This window comes from Scheffersomyces coipomensis (assembly GCF_036884675.1).
Source record: "Scheffersomyces coipomensis strain NRRL Y-17651 chromosome Unknown DFJ63scaffold_3, whole genome shotgun sequence".
Classification (NCBI taxonomy): Eukaryota; Fungi; Ascomycota; class Pichiomycetes; order Serinales; family Debaryomycetaceae; genus Scheffersomyces; species Scheffersomyces coipomensis.
In genome coordinates, this window is record NW_027042894.1 from 1,855,588 (window position 1) to 1,881,541 (window position 25,954).

The window sequence follows — 25,954 nt, forward strand, 5'->3', positions numbered from 1 at the left end:
GAAATAATTATGCTCCCCTTCTCCCTAAAAATGTCTCATCAATCCCCCTGTCGGTGTGATTTTTTCTCTCTTAATTCTTTCACGCTTTCTTCTTTTTTTTTTTTAGCGTAATCAGTTCGTATTATTTTTGTCACCTAAGTAAACCGGTTTTTAATTTATTTTCGCTCGCTGGTTGACGCCCCTAAAAATTATCCCAAAGGTAATTAATGCCTAATTTGTAAATACAAATATATGTTTCTTATAAGTTGTCGTCATGGTACGATTTATTATGTATATACATACATAACTGTCAGGTAAACTCAACTTTTACACCGTTTCTTAGCATTTTCGGTTCTACTATTTTGTGATTTATACCTACTTACTTAAATAAACTTTACGTTGTTACATTTTTACCACTAATCTCGGATTAGTAAGATATTTATCTCGAGTAGCATGGAGGGATAAGGTTAACTAGATGTACCTGTTGTCCTTCTTCCATGATACAACTCTATGGAATTAATGTTGCATTTGAAATTGGTGTTGTAGTTCAAGTTGAATCTGAAGTTGAAATTATTACCCTTTTTATAAAATAAAAAAGCCTGAAAGTGAAATTGATAACTTTTGAAATTGACAACGGATATGATTTATCAAATTACAGCTGATTTTTGATTCATATTATATATGCTCTATATAACTTATTCTATAGATACATTCTAATAAAACTACAACTAGATCACATAAATAAATATTCGTCTAACTGGTAACAGTATATAAATCATATCATCATCGTCATCATCAATCATAACCTAAATTTCAAATAGAGTAACCTCACAAAATTTACGTCGTCGCCAGCCGCTTCACACTAAAAAATAAAAAATTTAAATTTAAAAATTTAAAAATTTCTCATTTTTAATTATTTTTTATGCCGCTAAAAACCAAAGACAAAACTGGCTGTCTCCTTAAAATTTAGCGTAAGCTTTAAACTGTCACTGACTTTAACTGCCGGCCTTTCTGTCCTTTCTTTCAGCCTATTTCTAGACTGTACCGTTTCTGTCTAGCTAGTTTAACTAAACTTCAATTTACCTCATGTTCGTCAATTTTCAATTTTGATTCTTGTTTTGATTTTAATCAACTTTACTGTTTATTATCAATCAATCTATCTAAATAGTAATATCATCCATGTATCCTCAAATCTAACCTTTCCTTAAAACATACATACAAGCTATAGAATATATCAATTTATCATAACTATGGCTAAAAGGAAAAGAGATCCAGCATCTCCACCTCAACCACCACCTCAACAGTCTTCACCTCCTTTAATACATTCATCAAATTCATCCCCTATAGATCCGATCGATCCTATTACTTCTACTACTAAAAAACGTCAACGTCAACCTATATCGTGTAACCTTTGTCGTACCATTAAACGGAAATGTGATGGGAAAAATCCTTGTGGAAATTGTATTAAAAAGAATCAAGAATGTATTTATCCTGCTATTGATAAAAGAAGAAATCGTTATTCCACAGAATATATCCAATTATTAGAAGATGGGTATAATAAATATCGTGAAACTTTACAGTTTGTCATTAATAATAAACAAAATCCAAATTTAATCATTAATAAATTAAATGAATTACCGAATGATTTACCCACTTTATTAATCGAAAGTACTAGTCAAGGGTCTATAAAAGATGAAAAAAGTATCAGCTTCTCAGATCCTCAACAACAATCACTACAACCTCCTGCTCAAGTTCAACCATTTCCTCTTAATCAACAACAATCTGTAAGTGTTTATGGACCAAGTAGTATCTACGATGGAGCATTATTAAATACTGATTCTCAAAATTCAAATAGTTCACCTCCAGGTCCTCCATCAAATCCATCAACTGGTTTATCAAATCCAAGTCCTACAAATTATCTCACTAAAATTAATTCAGCACCTCCACCAGTACCGTCATCATCAAATGCTCCTGCCACCACGGCATCTTCAAACAGTGCTCGGAATACATCATCTCCACAATCAATTGGAGGTAATTCACCTGCTTCAAATCTAGCTCAATTAAATCCATTAAGCCCCTCCGTATTAACCTCGCCAAAAGTTCAAGAATTATTATCTACATCATTCAAATTCTTACATGGAAGATTCATAACGTTTATAATGTATGAAAAGAAAACTCATGATTTATATCAACAATTATGTCAATTGAATACTCCTAATAATCCTAACGTTTATGATAAATTCAATAATCTATTATATACATACCCCAACAATCAATTCTTATCCCCTGAATTAATCTACGCCTTATGTTTATTCGGAGCCACAGTGTTGAATAGAGTCAATGAAGCTAATTATTATTATGATTTACTGAAAAGGTTAACATTCTGTGATAGTTATAATATCGGCGGCGTAGGTAATTCACCATCATCACCATTATCATCATCTTCAAGTGAATCTCAATCGAGCAAAATCTCTTTCGGAACATCTTCATTCGCCAGAATTCAAACATTGGTGACTTTGGCCATTCATGATTTAAGTAAGGGGAATTTAACCACCGCTTGGCAATTAACAGGGATGGCATTTCGAATGGGGTCAGATGTAGGGTTTGATAATTCATTTAAGATTGTTAATGATGAAGATTTATCAAAATTAAAGAATAAATTATATTGGGGATGTTATATTATCGATGCATTTTTGGCCATAATTTATGGGAGAAATAAAATGATGTTTTATCAACCTCATTATCCCGTATTTAAAAATGATGTCAATAATCGAAATTTAAGAAAAATCATTGATGTATTTGTGTTTTCTGATTCTATGTTTACCGTGATTTATCATTCAATACCATACACCACTTTAGAAGAATCGAAAAAGAATTTCATTGAGAAATTTAATAAAGTGAAGGAATTCAATCAACAATTATCTGATTGGAAACAAAATCTCGCTCCAGAATCATATTGGAATATCGAAATCATAAGACAATCATCTCAAGGTGGACAGAAGGATTTCGGACTTTCATTGGTGTTTTTCGTAGTGATCTTAATTCTTAATAAACCATTCTTACATATTAGTCAGGGAAATGATTTGAAATTAGTAAGGGATTCTATAAATGAATTTGAATTGATTTTATCTCAATTTCAAAATTTCGATAGTTATCAAAGTATCATTGTCATTTATACATTGATTCTAATGACTAATTCTTTATTTGCTATTTTAAATCAAGTTAATGTGAAGGAAAGATCGGTATTGATAAATCAGTTGAATTTCTTTGTTAGTTTTTTAATTAACAAATTCGATTCAGATACTTGGATTATCGTTAAGAATCCAATTCAAGTATTATCCGAGAGATTAAGCAAATTATTAGAATCAGAAAAGAATAATAATAAACAACAATCAAACTTACAAGTATCTCAACAACCACAACAATCATCTCAATTTCAACCTCCACCTCCTCAACCTCCACAAACACAAGTTCAATTCCAACATGAGTATTATGAATCAAAACCTTCTCCATATGATAAAAGATCACCTACTACTCCTATACTTGAAAATTTAGTTCATGGTCATACTCCTAAACCTCAGAATTCTCCTTATAATCAACTTCCACCTCCTCAAGAAGAAGAAATCCAGAATTATCAACAACAACAGCCACAACTTCAACCACAACCACCTCGAGATGATGAACCCTTTAAGAATATGATTGATTCGTTGTTTAATCAACATGGTAATGAACGTAATTTCGGTACTGGAGAATTCATGAACGATAATAATCAATTTAATCATTATAATAATTTCAATAATGTTAATAATAATCAATTTGATATGTTTGCCCAACCACCATCTCAACCCCAACCACAACCACAACCAGCAGCAACAACTTCAACCAGTAAAAGACTGAGCAAGAGTAGGAAAAAGAGCAGCAGTCTTAAAAACCAACACCCAGAGGCACAAGAATCATCATCATCATCATCAAATCCCCAACCGACAAATCCTGATGGTAGTAATCCACCGCCACCCAAGAAACAAAATAAAAGAACCATATCGATCAATCCATTAAATGATACTGATATGTTTAATAATTTCTTAAATTTTGAATATTTGGATATCAATTGGGACAGTTATTTCCCTCAGTTTCCTCAATAAAACACCGTATGAACTTTCTTCTCGTATATAAAACGAACCCCTGTATTATTCTTGATATAATTATAAAATATATATTCATGTACTATTTTTCTTAAATTGCAACCATATTTTTTAGCGTCCTGGTAGCGTTTGATCGATCCTGCGGCATGGATGTGACCCTTTTTTAAAAATTAGATTAGTCTTTTAGAGAGCGGTTAAATCGGTTTGAGGCTATTACAAATCTAAAACAAGTTTAACACAAGTAGTCAATTGACATCAACAGTGAAGTATTATAGATATCAAGTGATATTGATAGACTGGTATTCATAAATTAGAAACACCATCCCCATTTAAATTGTTAAGAAATTGTTTTCTCATCATCATTTTCATCATCATCACCATCATATAAAGAACACAGTATTATATAAATCATGTCTTGGACTGGGATAAAGAAAGCTATAAATAGAGCTGGTACTCAAGTTTTACTTAAAACAGGTCAAATGGATCAGACTGTTGATAAAGAATTTGAATTTGAAGAGAAAAGATATCGTAATATGGAAACCACTTCAAATAAATTACAAAAGGAATTAAGACATTATTTAGAATCATTAAGAATTTTAACTAATAGTCAAGTTAATATTGGAGAAAGTTTAAGTACATATTATGGAATACTACCTTCTCAAGTCATACCGAGACTGTCAACTAGTTCAAATGGGAATAATGAAGAAAGTCATAATACCGCTGATGAAGAGGAGGAGAAATTTAATTCATTATCTCAACAATATTATTCTGTGATGAAGAGTTTAAGTGATAAATGTCTTTCAGAATTAGAGTATCCTTATAATCAAACCGTTTTAAATCCTATATCGAGATTCAATTCTTATTATATCGAAATCAATGAAGCTATTAAGAAACGAGCTAATAAACAATTAGATTATGATGCTATGAAGAATAAAGTTAAGAAATTAATTGAAAAACCTCCTACCAATGGTGAGTATGAAACCAAATTAAGTAATTATCAAGAACAATTGGTTGATTTAGAAAAGACTTATGAAACATTAAATCAACAATTAAAAACGGAAATACCCAAATTAATTAATTTAAGAATTCCATTTTTAGATCCATCATTTGAAGCATTTGTGAAGATTCAATTAAGATTCTTTAATGAAAATTATCAACAATTAAATAGTCTACAAGCTAAATTAGATGCTAAAACCAGAGAAGATTATATTCATGGTCGTCTTGATAAAAGATTGGATGATATTTTAGGGAAAATGAGAGAACTAAATATTACTGGTTAAGGAATTGGTTTAATAATAGCCATGTTTAAAGACTGTTTATGAGATAAGATTAGAAGTTATGATAATATTGAAAGTGTGGTAATGTAACCCATCATATAGTAAATAAATAAATATATAATATTTTAATTCTAGCTGAAAATAATGGTAGAGGTTTCCAAAGATGATTATAATTATCAGAACTTAAGGATAGAGTCATTGGTAAGAGTATAGATTAGGAGATTATGTCCAACAATATCAAAAAATCGGTATATTGATCTGATTTTATTGTCCTTATCGGTGATGATGAAGATAAATTTGAGGATAGTGATGAAAATTTGGAATAGATTATATGATCTGTTGAAGGTTCAAAAAATGAAAAATGCAAAGGTTACCAGAAGGAGATAGAACTTCGATTACGTTGTTTCCATCACTATGTTGGTAATGAGAACCTATCATTAAGTGAATTTTGAATTACCCTATCAACCTTTAAAGTTTCTCCAAAAATATTTAAGTTCTTTTGCAAGAAGATTTTTTGAAGCTGCGGAAGCTGCTGGTATTGATGATATGGGCATCGATCAACTTGTCGATAAAGTGGAAATTATCCTTGCTTATTCTCAACTCTTTGTCTTACCCTTTCCAGCTCCAATTTTTAGAGTACCAAACTACCAAGTAGAAGAAGTGAGAGTATCAAAAAGACGAAAAGATTCATATTATAGAGGCTCAATAGTAGTAGTTCCTTTTTACTTACAGGAGAGAATTCTCAGTCACATCATCAGATAGAAGTTAATGTTGTTGATGAAAATGATCATGATATAGAACCCATACATTTAAGACTTTTTGCATTAATTTTTCTACCTACAATTGTTTACCCATATAATCAGATTCGCAACAAGTGGTATATCAGGTATAATGTTCACAATAGTCTCTTAGAACCAGTAAGAGATTTATTAGCGTATCACTTTGACACGGTCAATGTATTACCACAGTTCTGCTGTGACGGTGTAGTTTCTGAGTATTGTATTCAAGTTGGAATTGATAAATCAGTGTTTAATATTCCCGTTGAATTGAAGATATATGACTCTTTTAAAAGTAATTTTTCAAATAAACGAATCCCAGATGCTAGAATTCAAATCTTCAATTGGGTATATGTTTGATAAAGAGTGTATTATGATTATAAAATTGGTTAACAATGAAATACCTGAATTTGCAGTTGAAGAACTAAGTCATATTAGGATAGCCAGAGTGAAATGTAACATTCAGTGTGTTAGATATAGCGATATCAATCCTGCATTTTATAAACTGTTATTAAGTTATCTTCCATATGTCACGGAAGTGATAAAAGCTGAGCTGGTTCCACATATGATGCCATGAAATTGACTTCCGACGATTAGAGATATGTGGCTACAGTGTGATTTTGGGAGATACGAATGGCTCAATAAATACAGCGAATACAGTCCCAGATAGTCTAAGATAGTGTAGATAATAAGATCTAGCTATATACTTTCACTATATAAAAATTTCCTTTCTCTTCAACCCTTACCTCAGAACATTACTATATATATTATTACCTCTCATTATATTCTACTTTCAGTATTATTTATCGGTTTTTAATAACTTTTATGTAATGAAAACTTCAAAATCAGCCAAAAATATATCAACTAGAATTTTCACTGCGAAAAAATATCTTGATAAAACAATAAAAGTTAATGTGTTAAAAAGATATCAGTAGAGAAATAAACAAAATTCATAATTCAGTTAGAATACAAGCTTCAACTCAGATATACATACTGTTGAATCACCTTCTGATTTCCAAGTATATGTGTCACTGCTTGATCATTTATTTGTCATCTGAAATTTGATAATGACCTAATTTATAATTAAAGCTACCAGAGTAAGGTATAGGTCACAACCATGGAATATCAATTCAACATAGATGATGGTCTTTTAAGAAGGAGTATTCAATTACTTCGAATTAGTCTCCAAGATACAAATCATGATTATTTGAGCTTTGGAAAGATTCCTACTTATAGAGAAAAACGTCGGAATAATGAGGTAGATTTTGTTTCTGATGAAGATTCCAAAAATGAAGATTTTAAAGGTTTACGAAAAGAGATAGCTCTTCGCTTACGTTGCTTTCACTATTATGTTGGTAATGCAGACATTTCTCAGGCAAATAGAGAGTATCATGAAGTGCATTTGGAGACAGACGATATTTTAGAGTTTCTTCAAAAGTATATAGTATCTTATGCAAGAATATATCTTCATGATTCTGGTACTGATGATCAAAGAACCCTCGACCAGTTTGGTTATGACGTGGAAAAAATTTTCAATTATTCTCAACTATTTGTCGTACCTTTTCCACCTCCCATTTATCTAGTGCCACACAAAGAAGACAACTTGAGACCAACAAAGAGGCAAAAAGGCACATCTGACGCTTCACACCATAGCGTTTCGTTCACACGTACCAGAGGGTTTTTCGAATCATTTCGTCAAATACAAGCTGATGTGATTGATGAAAATGATCAAGACATAAATGATGTGACTGAAGTAGATGCTCAAGACATACAACAAGTAAGGCTGGCTAAGCTATGCTTTATAAGACAATGTGGGCCACTCCAAACTGATTTTCCTCCTGAACAGATTGATAACGAGTCGGTTATAAGCGGTATTGTGCACAATGGTATCTTAAAACCCGTGAATCGTTTATTGAAGCATCGCTTTAGAGGGATAGAAGTAAAGAAACATGTATACCGTGACTACATGTCGATACCTGATTATTGCTTTAGAGTTGAAATTGGGAATGCACACATTTATGTTCCAATTGAGTTGAAGTTATCAGGTGTTTATAACTCATTTAAAAAGAGAAATTCTTATTTTACAGATTTAATAAATCAGTCTCTGTATCAACTACTTACATGTAAATCAAAGCTCAGTTTTGTTTTTGATAAAGATTGTATTATGATTATAAAATTGCCTGGGGAAGGAATGCCTGAATTGTTAGTTGAAGAATCAACTCAAATAAGATTAGCTAAAATGAAATTTTCAATGTTTTAAATATAAAGATATTAGCCCTGCATTAATATTGTATAGACTGATTCTTAGCTATCTTCAAGGTGTGACTGAAGCTGATGAAGTTTATGTTCAATCTATATTTGATGCCATGAAATTGAGTGATGTTGATAAGAGAGCTGTGACCACAGGTAAATACAATTTTATGCGAAATGAGTGGCGTAATCAGTTCCCTCATTATAAGTTAATAGGGGACTATTATATCAAACATCATCAAAGAAAGCAAACTAATATTAGGATCCACAAAGGTTTATTCAGAAGAAAATTATTCAATTTTGTCACTACTATTAATCGAGAGGATTTTGATGATATAACACCAATTCAAGATAATGGGAGAGACAATAGAAAGTATCATGCAAATGTTTTTCGTTTAAGATACAACAAGGAACCAAACGAAAACAATAGAATGATACTAAAAATTTATGACCCTGTGTCTGCTCCCATTAAGGTCTCTCATACTAATGGTAATTCCTTTCAGAGAACATTTGCATTTTCATTATCCATGTTTTTGAATGAATTACGTTGTTACAAAAAATTGAGAAAAGTTAATAGCAGGGGCTCACAAGTAGAAAGGCCACCATCACTCGTTGGGGCAACATCAACTTTGCATTATACTCCTTATTTGTGCGAGTCAGGATTTATAGATTGGCCAAGTGAAATAATTGCTGAAAATGAAGAGTCAACGACATTTTCAGGCTTTTTCCTTCTCATGGAAGAAATATCGCAAGATTTCCCTGACACAGAAGAGGAATATCAACGAGCAGCAGCTCAAGCGTTGCAAAGCATTCATGCCAAAGGTTTACTCCATGGGGATGTAAAAGATCGGAATTTCCGATATGATGCTTCCAGGCAGAGAGTTATTTTTTTCGATTTCGGTCTATCTACCAACACCAAAATAAAATCGAATGCTTTGATTGTTCTGAGTGATATACAAAAGGTCGCTGAACTTAATGACTTAAGAGTTGAAGTGTCAAAGGCATTTAGAAATAGGCACATTAGACCTATTATAGCTCATAATTAAATAGTTTAATAGATATTTGCAACTTAATATTAGTGCGGCTCATTTACTGAACTATTGATTTCTCAATCACATGGTGTTTGTTTGATTTGAATTGCCTTAGTTTTGAATATGTAAAATCATCCTTAAAGAGATTTGTTTTGATGAACATAAATATCACTTTCCACTGTTAGACTTCGGGGAATTTTTGAAATTAGAATCCATTTATCTAGAAGACTGCAATATGGAAAATTTAAATAATCTAAATTGCCTCCAAGCCTAAGACTGTTGAAATTTGATGGGATTCATTTTAGATCAATCGATCACATGTGTCCCTTACTCAGTAATCCAATGAAATATCCCAATTTAACTATTCTTTCTTTTGAGCATTGTCGTATGGATTTTATTTCTTCAGAGTTACAGTTACCAAAACATCTTCAAATGTTATCAATGCTGTTTTACAAGAATATACCACTATTTTCAAACATTGTTAAACATGAATGCTTAACCTATTTAGGAATATTTAGAATGACTTCTTTAGATTATTTTGATGAGTTTGAAGATTTTACCATTTCGGATGACTGCAAAAGCAGTAGAATCAAAACATTGGAGTTCACTTTAAGTTACGGTATTTTTGATATTAATCTTATGGATAATTTGTATGATAATATTGAAAGGACATTTGGAAAGAAAATTAAGAGAAGATATGCATCGAATACTGCCAAATTTATTCTTAATCTATTGTAAATTTCAAGGGGAACCGCAGCAGTGCTTATGCCATGAATAATCACTTGTTCAGCACCATTTGTAATTTGATTGTTTAAATAGTACATATACAATTACACTTATATATATTCCTGTTAGGTATATAACAAACACTGCCTTTGTCACTGTCACTGCGACGACTTCTAATTTGGGTTACTGGTTACGAGGAAAGATCGTTAGTGCGCCTAATTTCTCGGCGGGTCGGCCATCTTCGCTCCCCCCCCCTCCGTCACTACCATCACACTAAATAAAATCACCTTAGCACACACGCACTGGGTCTTCCTCCTAACAAATGCTGTCACCCCCACCCTTCTGTCCCTAAGAAAAATGACATTTCTCACTAAACATAAAATTTAAATTAAGCATCAGCAGGGAAAGATTTAAGCACTAACAAGAAAATGCCAAAGAAAAAGAAACTGTCAGAAGAAATTCTATTTAGGGGAAAAAAAGCATCAAATCAAATCAAATCAAAAACAATCAAACTTTAATCACCAAATAGGCAGATAACGGGCTGATCACTACATAGACAATCAATTCATCCATTCGACATAGAAACGACGAGGTCGAAGATTTGAAAAGTGAAATCAAACATATACGATTGTATTTCTCATTTCAATATACCTGTCTTCTTCTCTTATCACGGCATAAATATAGCAACAAAACAACAGCAGGGGTGAATGTTTGGGAAAGACAAGAAATTACAACCTGTATTTGACAGCCATTTCTGGCATTGGTATATTGACAGTTATGCTAGAATACCGGTGGGTCAATTAGGTGATCCAACACCGTATAACAAGACTAAATACTATCCTGCATCAACTTCAGTAGTTACGGTTCAAAAGTATTTTGATTATTTGAAATTACCTATACCCTCAGCTCATCAAGTTATTGCTCTTTTAAAATCGCCTTTCACCCAAGGAGATCTTGTTAAGACTTTCCATTTAGTACGATTCTTCCAATTAAGTTCAGATGGATTATTCTTAACTAATTCTGGAGCAGATAAATTAGGTGGTGTAATCACTTATGTGGGGGCTGAGAATTGGGAAAATGTAATGTGTTATTTAGATGCTTTGTTATTTTCCATGTTTGCTAATTTAGAAAGTTTCGAACCTATTTTATTCATATCCAATCAAACGTCAGATCATCTAGTATGTCAATTGGCTTCATTAATTCGATTATACGTTAATTTATTAAGATCAGGAAATTTAATCACTACAGATTTAACTACCAGAATATGTGAAGTATTAGAAAAATTAGGATTTAGAGAAGCCATGTCTCATAAACAACAAGATTCAGCAGCTATATTTGATTTCTTAACTGAAACTCTTTCCATGCCATTATTAACTTTTAAAATTGATATCAAACATGGTGGGAAATTTAATAAAGAAGATGATCAAAAAATATCAAAGGAAAGAATTTTATTCGTAAGTATACCCGATGAAGAAGGAGAATCATATGTTCAAGTCGATAAAGATCAAGGTTCAACTGAAATAACTGAACATCAAATAGATCAAGATCAAGAACATGATGGGATACTTTTAGAAGAATGTCTTGAACAATATTTTAATAATTCCATTAGTGTTAAACGTGAACTTGAACGAAGGGCTACTTTAGAGAGTTTACGTGAAAGTGGTGCTATGATGCCTGCCACAAGTATTTCTAACCCTGGAGGTGAAATACTTTATTATGGAGCTACCATTCCTGAAGAAAATAGTATTCAATCATTTAGTGCATCAGAAGCAACCTTAAAAAGAAATTCAGGTTCCAATCAAATAGATAATTTAGACGAAGCTATAAGTTTAAGAAGCCTGACTCCTATTTCAAGAGCTAGATCTGATAGTTATAAAGGAACTCAAGTAAGATATGCCACTAGAACTAGATCTTCAACTGTTTCATTATGGTCTAGTAATGATAATGATCCAAGTAGATCTAAAGAAGTTAGTTTACCAGCATGGATGTTTTTAACACTTTTACCATTTTATACCGATGATAATAATATGGTTGGTCCTGAAAGCATTGCTCGAAATTCAAAAGAATTCGTTAATAGAAGACCAATATTACCTATATGTTTAAAGAGATATTCATATGATTCATCAAGTTCACTGGCCACAAGATCGAAAAAGAGAATTATAATCCCGCCATTTATAGATTTGCCTCAATTTGTGGCTGATGACGTTGACGATGAAACTCCAGGAAATTATAGATTAATTTTAGAAAGTGCGGTTTGTCATCGTGGTAATTCAATAAATCTGGGTCATTTCATATCAGTAGTAAGAAAGGATTCCGATAATGTGAATATGACAGAAGAAGAAGGTCATACTGCCACATGGTATTTATATGATGATATGAAGAAAAAATCCAGAATTGTTGAAAAGTCATTTGCTGAAATCTTTAATACAGAATGGCCATACATGTTATTTTATAGATTAGTAACATCACAAGAGAATTTCACTGCTAATAAATCAAGTCCAGTTACAGTTCCTCATGGTTCAAAACCAAAATATTGGGCTGAAGAGACTTTATCACCTATTATTTCAGCGTCAAATACAGATGATGAATCTCGATCATTGAAAAGATTAGAAAGTGCCGTAAGTTCTACATCTAGTATTCCTATTCCTGATATACCTCCCACGGATCCAAGATCAATTGATATCAGACAAAGATATTATTGGTATGTGGTTGATAAAGATAAGAATTATTATAAGGAATTACCAAGTGTATCAAAATATGGTAATAGTAATGGTTCAGTTACTTTGAGTCCTCAATTCCGTCGTAATAGTCAATGGAGTGAGAAATCTGCCGTTAGCAGTATTCATAATTTAATGCATTCCAATGTTAATGATGTGGTGATTGAGAAAAGTAGTGCTGATGCCGTTAATGAAAAATTGAAAGAAGTTAATATATCTTCTCCAAAGGAAGATCTGAAATCCAAGAAGTCTCCTCTTACTTCATTCTTATCACCAACCTCTTCTCATAAGGTCAAACCTACCAAGAGTCCAAAAACCTTAGAGAAGCCAAATAGCAGTACAACCACTTCAAATACTACATCACCTAGAAGATCACCAACCACCACTACTACTAAACCTACTTCCACCGCGCCTCCAAAGAAACATCATCACTTCCATAGAAAGTCAAAAAAGAGTGAAGAGTATAAAAAAGATAAATGCATAATTACATAGATTTTGTTTTCATAAAAGAAAAACATTTGTTTTCAATTCTTCTAATATTAATATGTTACAACATTTTATAGATAATTTAATTTAATAATAATACACAATATACCGATTTATTTTCATTTTCTAATCACCATAGTAGATTTCACCACTTACACCAGCCATCACCACTTTACTTTTCTCTTGAGGATGGAATTTTATACAATTGATAGGTTTATTATTATTACCGAGTTTAATTTTGTTAATTAATTTACACGTTTTCCAATCCCAAAAATATGCCGACCCTTTAGAATCACCACTTAAGATAATTTTACCATCAGGAGAAATATCAATCCCAATCGCAAATCCAGCCAGATGATGACTTGTGAATACCTTCTTTTTATTGAATTTATATTTTCCGTGACCTTGAATCACACGAATCGAATTATCCATACTTTGTAAGGCAATGTAACTACCACCAGGGTAAACTACCGGAGAATTCATCGCTTGTTGTGATGGGTCAGATATGAATTTGACAGGGATATTCACTTGCCAATCCCAGAATCGAACCGTTTTATCATCAGCGGTTGACATGAATCGATTTCCATCATCCACAATCGTTAATGAATTGATTGATCCTAAATGATGATCATAAGATTGAACTGGGGTTTGATAATGAATGGCACTTAAATCATAATGTTCAATCTTATTATTACTTAATCCAACAATGAATTCATTTTCATTATTGGGATTGAACTTTATAGCGTTCGGGATAGCATTCACTTTAATAGTTTTCTTTATATCACCAGTTTCAGTATTCCATAATCTTATTTGTTTATCAAACCCACACAGAAGAAATTCATCCCCTTTATTATTAAATGAAACATCCTTTACTGATCGTGAATGACCGTAATATACTCGAAGTAATTCTCGTTTATGATACATATCCCAAAGCTTAATTCTACCATCATTTCCAGCTGATAATAATAAATGACCTGATTTGGGGAAGAATTCAAGTTTAGTAACTCCTTTAGCATGCCCTTCAAACTTATGCATGATAACTTTTGGAACGAAACATTCTTGCAGACCTGATTCTTTCATCAAATTAATATCCAAATCTCGTGGTATATGCATATATGTTCTTCCCAAGTAATCAAATTCAGATGATCCAACAAATTCAGTATGGATCTGAGTAGACTCTTCTTTATCAGATTCATATGGTTCAATGGTTACTTCTTCTTCCTTCTCCTCGAGTACTATTTCATTACCGTTATTATGTTTGTGCTGTGGTTCATTATCACTTGATTCTTCATATTCTGCCCATGGATCAATCACAGAATCATAGTCATCCACATCTTTCGCTACCTTCTTCCGTTTGCGTTTTAATGATTTCTGTAGTTCCTTAGATCTCTTAGATGTAACATTGGGAGATCCTTGATTAAGATCATCAACATAGGCTTTCTCTATACTACCTCCCAATACAGCTTGTTTATTGTTCTCGACCGTTACTGTCTTTGAATGTTCATTTTCTTCATTAATATCTGCATAAGTCTTCAATTGATAAACAGGTAGTTTCGGTATGTTATCGACTATATGATCTTCATCTTCACTAGAACTATATCCTTGTACGATAGACATTGGTTATCATTTGACAGTAAGTGATAATGAAGTGAACCGCTATGAGTTTTGATTTTTAGCTGGGGTTGCATTTTGAGCACATCGCAAAATTAAAAAAAAAATTATTCAATTTTGACAATCTGAATGTTTCAACCCTTTTAAAAGTAATTCAATCATTGCATACATAGATCATGAGTAAAAGAAGAGTAGACGAAGACGAAGTCGAAGAAGATTCAGACATTGATCTCAGTTCTACTGATGATGAAAATGAAGAAGAAGTGAATGAAGAAGGAGACGAAGAAGGAGATGATGAAGATGAAGAAGTTGTTAATGTTGATTTTGATTATTTTGATTTAAATCCTGAAGTTGATTTCCATGCTACCAAGACATTCCTTCGTCAATTATTTGGTGATGATGAAGCTAAGATTGATATTTCTGGTTTAGCAGATCTTTTACTTAAAAAAGGTAGTGCTGGTACTACTATTAAAACTGAAGGTATAGAAAGTGATCCATTTGCTTTATTATCAGTAATTAACTTAAATGATAATTTAACTAAACCAGCTATAAAAAGTGTATTAAATTATGTATATGAAAAGACATCTACTCAATTACAATTCAATTTATTTTTAAAAAAGTTACTATCAACAGGTAAAACCACTAAAGATTCTACTAAACAATTAAAAGTTGGATTAATTATTAGTGAAAGAATGATAAATATGCCAGTTGAAGTGGTACCACCAATGTATAAAATGTTATTAGAAGAAATGGAAAAGGCAGAAGATGCTCATGAAAAATATGAATTTGATTACTTTTTAATCATATCAAAAGTATATAAATTAGTTCATGCTAATATTCAAGATGACGATGAAGATGAAGGTAATAAATCAAAGAAAAAGAAGAAGACTAATCAAGAACCGCAAGTTGAAATGGATTATTTCCATTATGAAGATATGATATTGGAAGATGATTGTAAATTCAAGGGTATTTATGATTATTCAACCGTTAAGCAAGATACTGATTCAAGAAGAGTATTTACTGATTATGGTATTGATCCTAAATTGAGTTTAATCTTCCTTGATAAAGAACAGTTGGCCAAGTCTGTTCCAATCATGGCTGAAAAATTCCCACCTTTCTAACCCTTTGTATACTACCTTAGAATATTAATAAACATTTAATCACCTCCCATTATAGTCCGTGTTATAATTTCAGTATTATTTATCTTTTGTTAGTATCATTTATCTAATAATCAGCCTAAAAGCCTTATCAAAGTAGAACTAAAAAATATGTGTGACCCTATTTCGCTGCAAAATAATAATTTCGATAAACAAATAAAAGTATTTGTTAAAAAGATTATTAAAATTAACAAATTCATAATTCAATTTGAGCCCAAGACATTTATACTGTTGAATTATACCACCTTCTGATTCACAAATATAAGGCTTTATCAATTATTTGTCATCCCAGATTAAAGAGTAACTGAATCTAATTTATAATTTAAACTATATCAAACTACTTGAAGTCAAGCAGCCATGGAATTTCAATTCAATATAAATGAAAGTCTTTTAAGAAGAAGTATTCAATTAGTTCAGGCCAGACTTAATGATTCAACTCATAATTATTTAGAATTTAACAAACTTCCTAGATCTAAAGAGAGTAATCTAGTACGTGAGGTAAATATTGGTTCTAGAGACTATGTCAATGACGATCGTTTTAAAGGTTACCGAAATGAGATAGCACTTCGTTTGCGTTGTTTTCATCACTATGTTGGTAATAGGGATAAATTGAAGAGAAGTCGAAGTCTTAATGCAGTGACGCTCAAGCCACCCTATAGTGGTTTACTACTTGTTCATGGTATTATAAGCTCTTGTGCAGTAGAACTCTTTAATGAAGATGGTATTGTTAATAATAAGGTGGTGAAAGGTCTTGTTGCTAACGTGATGGCTATTTTTGATTATTCTCAACTATTTATATTACCTTTTCCGTTTCCCTTTTATAAACAAATCACTAACCGAGAAGAAGAATTGAGATCATTAAAGAAGCGGAAGCTTCAGGCTGACGCTCAAGATAATTCCTCCATAAAAGCTTCAAAAGCTGCTTCATTCACAGTCACTAGAGTATTCTTTGAATCATTTCGTCAAATAGAAGCTGACGTGATAACTGAAGTTGATCAAGGTATAGAAGCAGTACACATTCGCTTTGTAACAGCTATTTATTTACCTCCTTTGGGCTTTTCGCATAATCAGATTAATAATGAGTCCAGAATTAGCGAGATTGTGAACTTTGGTCTCTTAGAACCAGTGAGACATTTATTATTGCATGATTTTGATACGATAGATTTATTATCACAGTTCTACACTGATAAAATGTCGATTACTGATTATTGCTTTACCGTTGATATTAATAATTCATCCTATAAAATTCCTGTTGAATTGAAGCTAGAAGGTGTTTATAATTCGTTTAAAAAGAGGAATTCTGATTTTTCTGATATAATAAATCAGCTAACTTACCAGATGTTAACAAATTCATCATCAATCGGCTTTGTTTTCGATAGAGAATGCATTATGATTGTGAAATTGTTGGATAATGCAACACCTCAATTAAAAGTTGAAAATTCTACTCAAATAAGACTAGCTAAATTGAGATGCAACATTCAATGTATTAGATACATAGATAAAAATCCTGCATTATTAATGTATAAGCAGATGCTTAGATATCTACAACAAGCCACTGAAACTGAAAAACTTCGAGTTGCATCTATATTTGCAGCCATGAAATTAACTGATGCTGATAAGAAAGATGTGATTAGAGGGAAATATGCATTTATACGAAGTGAGTGGCGTAATAAATTCAAGGGATATAATCCAGTTAATGATTATTATATAAAATTTATCGGAAAAGAGCCAACTAATATTAGGATTCCTCGTGGATTTTTTGATAGGTCCTTATTCAAATATGTTACTAATATCCAACGAGAGAATTTTGAGGATATAATTTCTATTCAAAACAATTATAAAGAAAATAAAACAAAGTATCATTCAAATGTTTTTCGTTTAAAATACAGCAAAGCCCCACATAAAGGCAAACAAATGATACTTAAGATCTATGACCCGGTGTCTGGGCCAATACTTCGGGCGCGTACTCAAGGTACTTCCTTTCAGAAGACATTTGCTTTTTCATTATCCATGTTTTTGAATGAGTTACGTTGTTACAACATATTGAGAGGAGTTATTCGTAATGGTCTACAACTAAGAAGGCCACCATCACTACAAGGAGAAGCATCTACTTTGAATTACACTCCTTATGTGTATGGGAAAGGTTTTATAGACTGGCCAAGTGATATAATTATCGGAAATTCAAATCCATCAAATTTTTGTGGTTTCTTTTTGTTAATGGAAGAAATTCCTCAAGATTATCCAGATACAGAAGAAGAATATCAACAAGCAGCAGAAATAGCATTGAGAAGCATTCATGCCAAAGGATTACTACACGGAGATGTAAAAAAGAGGAATTTCCGATATGACGGTTCGAGAGGGAGAGTAATCTTTTTTGATTTTGGATTATCAAGGTATAGCAAAGATAGAGCTGATGTTTTGATTGCTCTGAGTGATCAAGAAAAGTTGGCCGAGCTTAGTAAGTTAAGGGAGCAAGTGACAGAGGCATTTAGTGAAAAACCTAGTTTAAGTATTAATTAAAATAGTTTAATATATTTGCAAATTAATTATGAATCTCAAAATCGCTGATATGATATTATAATCACATGACGAAAACCCTTTCACTTCCCTCCTATCTAACCTAATATATACCTTGTAATATTAATAAACACGTCCCATTATAGTCCGTGTTATAATTTCAGTATTATTTATCGGGTTTTTATAAGTTTTATGCAATTTCAAGTGGAATTAAGTAAGAAATAAACAAAATTCATAATTAAGTTAGAATGCAAGCTTCAACTTAGATATACATACTGTTGAATCGCCTTCTGATTCCAAGTATATGTTGATCATTTCTTTGTCATCTGGAATTCAATAGTGACCTAATTTATAATTAAAGCAACCAGAGTAAGGTGTACGTTACAACCATGGAATATCAATTCAACATAGATGATGGTCTTTTAAGAAGGAGTATTGAATTACTTAGAATTAGTCTCCAAGATACAAATCATGATTATTTGAGCTTTGAAAAGATTCCTACTTATAGAGAAAAACGTCGGAATAATGAGGTAGATTTTGTTTCTGATGAAGATTCCAAAAATGAAGATTTTAAAGGTTTACGAAAAGAGATAGCACTTCGCTTACGCTACTTTCATCATTATGTTGGTAATGCAGGCATTTCTCAGGCAAATAGAGAGTATCATGAAGTGACTTTGGAGACAGACGATGTTTTAGAATTTCTTCAAAAGTATATAGTATCTTGTGCAAGAAGATATCTTCATGATTCTGGCACTGATGATCAAAGAACCCTCGACCAGTTTGGTTATGACGTGGAAAAAATTTTCAATTATTCTCAACTATTTGTCGTACCTTTTCCACCTCCCATTTATCTAGTGCCACACAAAGAAGACAACTTGAGACCAACAAAGAGGCAAAAAGGCACATCTGACGCTTCACACCATAGCGTTTCGTTCACACGTACCAGAGGGTTTTTCGAATCATTTCGTCAAATACAAGCTGATGTGATTGATGAAAATGAAGACATGCAACAAGTAAAACTACGCTTTGTAAGACAATGTGGACCAATCCAAACTGATTACTCTCCTGAACTGATTTATGACAAGTCGGGTATAAGCACAATTGTGTACAATGGTATCTTGCAACCTGTGAGGCGTTTATTACAGCGTGACTTCCATGGGATACACCTAATGCCAGACTTCTACAATAACAGCATGTCGATTCCTGATTATTGTTTTATAGTTAAGATTGGAAATTCCAAATTTAATATTCCAATTGAATTAAAGTTATCAGGTGTATATAACTCCTTTGAAAAAAAGGATTCTAGCTTTTCATATTTAATAAATGAATCCATGTATCAGATGCTAGAATTCAAATCTTCAATGGGGTATGTGTTTGATAAAGAATGTATTATGATTATAAAATTGATTAATAATGAAATGTCTGAATTTGCAGTTGAAGAATCAAGTCATATTCGGATAGCCAGAGTGAAATGCAATATTCAATGTATTAGATACAACGATTTAAATCCTGCATTAATGTTTTACAAACTGATATTAAATTATCTTCTATATGTCACTAAAGATGATAAAAATCGAGTTGAATCCATATTTAACTCCATAAAATAGACTTCTGATGATAAGAGATATGTGGTTACAATGTGGTTTTAGGAGATAAGAAAGGCTCACTAAATACAACGAATACAGTCCAAGATTGCAGAACTAAATTCGATATATATTTGCAACTAAAATAAAATAAATAGTTATGACTGAGACAGTAATGGTCTATTCTTTCACTATATAAAAACTTGCCTCCTTTCTGATCTAATATACACGATCTTGGAATATCAATAAACATAAAATTACATCGCATTATAGTCCGTGTTATAATTTCAGTATAATTTATCGGTTTTTAATAAGTTTTATGCAAAGAAAACTTCAAAATCAGCCAAAAAACTAGAATTAAGAAATATTTCGCTGCAAAAAATTTTTGATAAAAAAAAAAAGTTATACTATCTTGTGATTCCTAAATGTAAATGACGCTGCTTGATCATTTATTTGTCATCTGAAATTTAATAGTGACTCAATCTAATTCATAATTTAAATATCAGGAGTAAGATATATGTTACAACCATGGTATTTCAATTCATCATAAATGATAGTCTTTTAAGAAGGAGTATTCAATTAGTTCAAAATAATCTCCAGAATGCAAATCATGATTATTTACAAGTTGAGACACTTCCTAGTTTTAGAGAAAACCGACAACTTTATGAAGTGGATTTTGGTTCTGTTGAAGATTCCAGAAATGAAGACTTTAAAGGTTTACGAAAGGAGATAGCTCTTCGCTTACGCTGCTTTCATCATTATGTTGGTAATAGGGATATATTACAGGCCAATGGAAACCACTATGAAGTGATTTTAGAGCCCCCCTTTACGCCTTCATTTCTTCTTGAAGACTTCATATCCGAGTTTTCAAGAGAACTTATTCTGGAATCTGGTATTGTTGATGGTATCAATGATATTATTAAAAATGTGAAAAGCGTTTTTGATTATTCACAACTATTTGTCTTACCCTTTCCACCTCCCATTTATCAAGTGGGTGGTGACCACGACTCGAGGCCAACGAAGAAGCAAAGAACAACCAATCAACTCAATACAAACGACCCAGTACGAAGCAATTCTTTCACACTCACTAGAGGAGCTTTTGAATCATTTCGTCAAATTCAAGCTGTTGTGATAGATGAAAATAACCAAGACATACAAGGTGATGTGATAGATGAAAATAACCAAGACATACAACCAGTAGGGATACACTTTGTAGCGCAAATTGGTTCAATCCAAACTGGAATCATGCCTCATATGATTCGAAACGAGTCAGATGTTACTCGACTTGTGAAAACTGCTATTTTAAATCCCGTGCGTAAATTATTATCGCAAGACTATTCGGGATTGGCATTAAGGCCACAGAGGTACGGTATGAAATTATCCATTCCTGATTACAGTTTTAAAGTTAAAATTGGTGAATCAATCTTTTTAATTCCAGTTGAATTAAAGCTGTCAGGTGTATATAACTCCTTCAAAAGAAAGGATACTAGATTTTCTGATTTAATGAATCAATCAATTTACCAGATGCTTACTTGCAAGTCATCAATCAGCTTTGTTTTTGATAAAGATTGTATTATGGTTATAAAATTGGTTCATGAAATACCTGAATTCGCAGTTGAAGAATTAACTCAAATAAGATTAGCCAAAATTAAATGCAATATTCAATGTGTTAAATACAAAGATAGTAGTCCTGCGGTAATATTTTATAAACTGATGTTTAGTTATCTTCTGGGTGCGACTGTAGCTGCCGAAGCTCAAGTTGAATCTATATTTGAAGCCATGAGATTGACAGATGATGATAAGACCGCTGTAACCCAAGCTAAATATGTGTTTATGCGAAATGAGTGGCTCAGTCAATTCAGTCGTTATAAGCTAACACGGGGCTATTATATCAGATATCATGAAAGAAAGCAAACTGACATTAGGATCCTCGAAGGGGTTTTCAAAAAATCCTTACTCAATTTTGATACTACTATTAATCGAGAGGATTTTGAGGATATAACACCCATTCAAGGTGGGAGAGACAATACAAGGTATAATTCAAATGTTTTTCGTTTAAAATACAACAAGGCCCCAAATGAAAACAGAAGAATGATACTCAAAGTGTATGACCCAGTGTCTGCCACCATTAAGCCCTCTCATACCCACAGTTGGTCATTTCAGAGAGCATTTGCATTTTCATTATTATTGTTTTTGAATGAATTACGTTGTTACAAAAAATTGAGAGAAGTTAATAGTAGAGGGTCACAAGTAGATAGGCCATCGTCACTCATTGGAGCATCAGAAGCTTTGAATTATACTCCATATTTGTACCTGTCAGGATTTATAGATTGGCCAAGTGAAATAATTGCCGGAAATAAACAGCCAACGAGATTTTCAGGCTTTTTCCTTCTCATGGAAGAAATATCACGAGATTTTCCTGAGACAGAAGAGGAATATCAACGAGCAGCAGCTCAAGCGTTGCAAAGCATTCATGCCATAGGATTGCTACATGGGGATGTAATAGCTCGGAATTTCCGATATGATGCTTCCAGGCAGAGAGTTATTTTCTTCGATTTTGGTCTGTCTAGCTACACCAATAGAAAACCGAATGCTTTGATTGCTGTGAGTGATAAACAAAAGATTTATGAACTTGATAAGTTAAGATTTGAAGTGTCAAAGGCATTTAGAAAGAGGCCTATTAGACCTGTTAGAGATAATAATTTAATAGTCTAATATATATTTGCAACTTAATATTAGTGCGGCTCATTTACTGAACTAATCACATGATTCATCATGTGATTGTTTTTTTTAAAATTTTTTTGGAGTCTTCTGCGAGTTTGAAAATTTTTTTAAGTTTCAACAAAACTCAAGATCTTGATCTGATACATTCAATTATATATTTCATATAGTATCTAGTGGATCATTACATTGCTATAAAACTAAAGATGGCTCCACCTCATAAACATAACAACTTCCGTCCGGAAAATGTGTTAAAGCGTGCTGAGGATTTGATTGCCGTTGGCCAAAGAGAAGCTGCTTTAGATACTTTATATGATTTAATTACTTCTAAAAGAATTCGTTATTTACAAGTTGAAGACTTAGAACCTATTGCTTTATTACTTATTGAATTAGCAGTTGATTTAAGAAAGGGTAAATTAGCAAAGGATGCTTTACATCAGTATAAGAAAAATATCCAATTATCTGAAAATGGGTTAGAATCAGTTCAAGTTATTGTTCGTAAATTCATTGAATTAGCTGAAAAGAAATTAGATGAAGCTCAAGCTAAAGCTGATATTAGAATCGATCAAGAAGAAGATGAAGATTTAGAAGCTGCCCAAACTCCAGAAAGTATTTTATTATCAGCTGTTTCTAATACTGATGCTGCCGATAGAACTGAAAGAGAGTTAGTTACTCCATGGTTAAGATTCTTATGGGAAGCATTTAGAGCTGTCTTGGATATCTTAAGAAATAATTCTAAATTAGAAGTTACTTATTCTGCTATTGTTAATCAAGCTTTTAAATTCTGTTTAAATTTTAATAGAAAAGCTGAATTTAGAAGATTATGTGAATTATTAAGAGCTCATATTCAATCAGTTACTACTCAAACCAAAACTGCTAATAATAATGCTATTGATTTATCTGATTTTGAAACTGTTCAACGTTATTTAGAACAAAGATTTTCTCAATTAAATATTTCTGTTAAATTAGAATTATGGCAAGAATCTTTCCGTTCAGTTGATGATGTTCATACTTTAATTACTGCCTCCAAGAAAGCTCCAAAAGCTACAATGATGGCTAATTATTATGAAAATTTAGCTAGAATCTTTGCTGTTTCTGATAATTCTTTATTCCATGCTGCTGCTTGGAATAAATTTTTTAATTTATATTCTCAATCACCAAATGCTTCTGATGCTGAATTAACTCATTTTGCTTCTATTTTTGTGTTATCAACTTTAGCTATTCCTCAAAAAGCTTTAAATACCAATGAAACTGTCGTTGATGAACATAGAACCAAGAATTCTAAATTAACTTCATTATTAAACCTGACTCAAATCCCAACTAAAGATGGTTTAATTAAATCTATCATTAGTAAATCTATTTTATCTTATGTTGATGAACCAATCAAACAATTATTCCAACTTTTAGAAGGAGGTGATTTCCATCCATTAGCTATTAAAGATGATATTGTTGAAGTTTTCAAATTCATTGAAGCTGATAAAGATTATAAACCTTATATTTCAACTTTAACTGAAGTTATTTTAATTAGAGTTTATCAACAAGTTTCTCAAGTTTATGAAACTGTTAAATTAGATTTCTTAATTTCTTTAGGTATTTTTGAAGGGGTTGAAAATAGTTTATCACCATTAGAAGTTGAAGATTTAATTGTTAATGCTACTAAGGATGGACATTTGAATTTAACTATTGATCACGAAGCTGATGTTGTTTCATTCAAATCCAATCCATTTGAGGAATCTTTTGATGATTACACCATTGATAAATTACAAATCTCTCCAGCTGATTTCATTAGAACTCAAATTTCAAAATTAGCTGCTACTTTATCATCATCAGTTAAAATCATTGATCCAAACTATGAATCTAATATCGAAAAGAGAAAACATGTTGCTTTACAAAGAGCTGTTAGTGATTTAGTTAGAGAACAACAAGAATTAGCTGCTAGACTGGAAGTTATTGAAGAAAGAAAGAGAATCACTGAACAAATCAAACGTGAAGAAGAAGAAAAAGCTGCCAAATTAAGAAAAGAAAAATTAATTGCTGATCAAGATGCTGAAAGACAAAGATTAGCTGATGAATTAGAAAGAAAACAAGCTGAAAGACTTGCTAAAGAAAAAGAAATCATTTTACAAAATGAAAAGAGAAAGATTGCTGAAGAAATTAATGCTAAGGGTATTATTAAAGTTGATTTAGATGATTTAGCTAATCTTGATACTCAAAAATTACAATTGATGCAAATTGAACAATTAAATAAAGATAAGAAAGAATTAGATGATAAATTAAAAGCAGTTTCTAAAAAGAATGATTACTTAGAAAGAGCATATAGAAGATATGAATTACAATATTTAGAAAAAGATGCTATTACTCAAGCTGAGCAAGAAAAGAAAAATTATGAAGAAATTAAACAAGCTAAAATTGCCAGAGCTAGAAAAGAATTTGAAGAATCAGTTAAATTACATGAAAGACTTCAAAGAATTGTTCCTGATTATACTGTTATTAAATCTGAGATTGATGCTAAGAATGCCATTAAATTAGCTAAATTAAGAAAAGAAGCTGCTATTAAATTAGATCAAGCTAAGAAAGAACGTATTGAAAGAATCAAACATCAAAGAATTGAAGAATTAAGAGTTAGAAAGGAAAGAGAAAGAAAAGCTGAAGAAGAAGAACAAAAGAGAGCTTCTAGAGAAGCTGAATTGGCTAAATTCAAAGAAGAATTAGCTAGACAAAGAGAAAAGGAAGCTGAAATTGAAGCTAAGAGAGAAGCTGCTGCTGCTGCTGCCGCTGCTGAAGTTGCTGCTGAAGCCGCTGCCGCTGCTGCTCCTGCTAAACCTTTAACTTTCGCTGAAAAGATGAGATTAAAGAGACAAGGTAAGGCTTAAGTGTTTATAACTTGATCATTTTATAGTCTTTTACATTAGTACTTTAGAAATAAACATCTATTACTTTAAAGTTTATACTCGTAGTATGTTATCACCCTCACTAGCTTT

The 25,954-nt window shown here is 31.9% G+C and overlaps 10 protein-coding genes across 10 annotated transcripts; 9 read left to right on the top strand and 1 right to left on the bottom strand. All coding sequences in view use genetic code 12, as the record gives it.

The window, feature by feature from the left end:
* Positions 1-1,229: 1,229 nt before the first annotated feature.
* ROB1 (Zn(II)2Cys6 transcription factor ROB1) lies at positions 1,230-4,121 on the top strand (the record flags this gene model as incomplete). Its single annotated transcript, XM_064906090.1, has 1 exon — positions 1,230-4,121. The coding sequence occupies one exon, from the start codon at positions 1,230-1,232 to the stop codon at positions 4,119-4,121; it is 2,892 nt and encodes a 963-aa protein (XP_064762999.1).
* Positions 4,122-4,531: 410 nt separating this feature from the next.
* Positions 4,532-5,401, top strand: RVS162 (Rvs162p; the record flags this gene model as incomplete). The annotated part of the gene is made up of 2 exons (XM_064904994.1): positions 4,532-4,783; positions 4,859-5,401. The coding sequence occupies 2 exons, from the start codon at positions 4,532-4,534 to the stop codon at positions 5,399-5,401; spliced, it is 795 nt and encodes a 264-aa protein (XP_064763000.1).
* A 1,890-nt stretch (positions 5,402-7,291) lies between these two features.
* On the top strand, positions 7,292-9,470 carry DFJ63DRAFT_335194 (uncharacterized protein; the record flags this gene model as incomplete). Its single annotated transcript, XM_064908176.1, has 4 exons — positions 7,292-7,680; positions 7,849-8,427; positions 8,483-8,810; positions 8,928-9,470. 4 exons carry the CDS (start codon positions 7,292-7,294, stop codon positions 9,468-9,470), a joined length of 1,839 nt encoding a protein of 612 aa, XP_064763001.1.
* Positions 9,471-10,888: 1,418 nt separating this feature from the next.
* On the top strand, positions 10,889-13,390 carry DFJ63DRAFT_285974 (uncharacterized protein; the record flags this gene model as incomplete). The annotated part of the gene is made up of 1 exon (XM_064904937.1): positions 10,889-13,390. One exon carries the CDS (start codon positions 10,889-10,891, stop codon positions 13,388-13,390), a length of 2,502 nt encoding a protein of 833 aa, XP_064763002.1.
* A 120-nt stretch (positions 13,391-13,510) lies between these two features.
* DFJ63DRAFT_286439 (uncharacterized protein) lies at positions 13,511-15,001 on the bottom strand (the record flags this gene model as incomplete). The annotated part of the gene is made up of 1 exon (XM_064904971.1): positions 13,511-15,001. The coding sequence occupies one exon, from the start codon at positions 14,999-15,001 to the stop codon at positions 13,511-13,513; it is 1,491 nt and encodes a 496-aa protein (XP_064763003.1).
* A 170-nt stretch (positions 15,002-15,171) lies between these two features.
* On the top strand, positions 15,172-16,116 carry DFJ63DRAFT_285944 (protein-transporting protein; the record flags this gene model as incomplete). The annotated part of the gene is made up of 1 exon (XM_064904936.1): positions 15,172-16,116. The coding sequence occupies one exon, from the start codon at positions 15,172-15,174 to the stop codon at positions 16,114-16,116; it is 945 nt and encodes a 314-aa protein (XP_064763004.1).
* Positions 16,117-16,509: 393 nt separating this feature from the next.
* On the top strand, positions 16,510-18,672 carry DFJ63DRAFT_335198 (uncharacterized protein; the record flags this gene model as incomplete). The annotated part of the gene is made up of 2 exons (XM_064908177.1): positions 16,510-18,021; positions 18,139-18,672. 2 exons carry the CDS (start codon positions 16,510-16,512, stop codon positions 18,670-18,672), a joined length of 2,046 nt encoding a protein of 681 aa, XP_064763005.1.
* A 197-nt stretch (positions 18,673-18,869) lies between these two features.
* DFJ63DRAFT_318719 (uncharacterized protein) lies at positions 18,870-20,730 on the top strand. Its single transcript, XM_064906978.1, has one exon. It carries the CDS (start codon positions 19,059-19,061, stop codon positions 20,274-20,276), a length of 1,218 nt encoding a protein of 405 aa, XP_064763006.1. The 5' UTR covers positions 18,870-19,058; the 3' UTR covers positions 20,277-20,730.
* Positions 20,731-20,780: 50 nt separating this feature from the next.
* On the top strand, positions 20,781-22,967 carry DFJ63DRAFT_312990 (uncharacterized protein; the record flags this gene model as incomplete). Its single annotated transcript, XM_064906091.1, has 1 exon — positions 20,781-22,967. The coding sequence occupies one exon, from the start codon at positions 20,781-20,783 to the stop codon at positions 22,965-22,967; it is 2,187 nt and encodes a 728-aa protein (XP_064763007.1).
* RPG1A (translation initiation factor eIF3 subunit a) lies at positions 22,946-25,917 on the top strand. Its single transcript, XM_064906979.1, has one exon. It carries the CDS (start codon positions 23,180-23,182, stop codon positions 25,844-25,846), a length of 2,667 nt encoding a protein of 888 aa, XP_064763008.1. The 5' UTR covers positions 22,946-23,179; the 3' UTR covers positions 25,847-25,917.
* Positions 25,918-25,954: the final 37 nt, after the last annotated feature.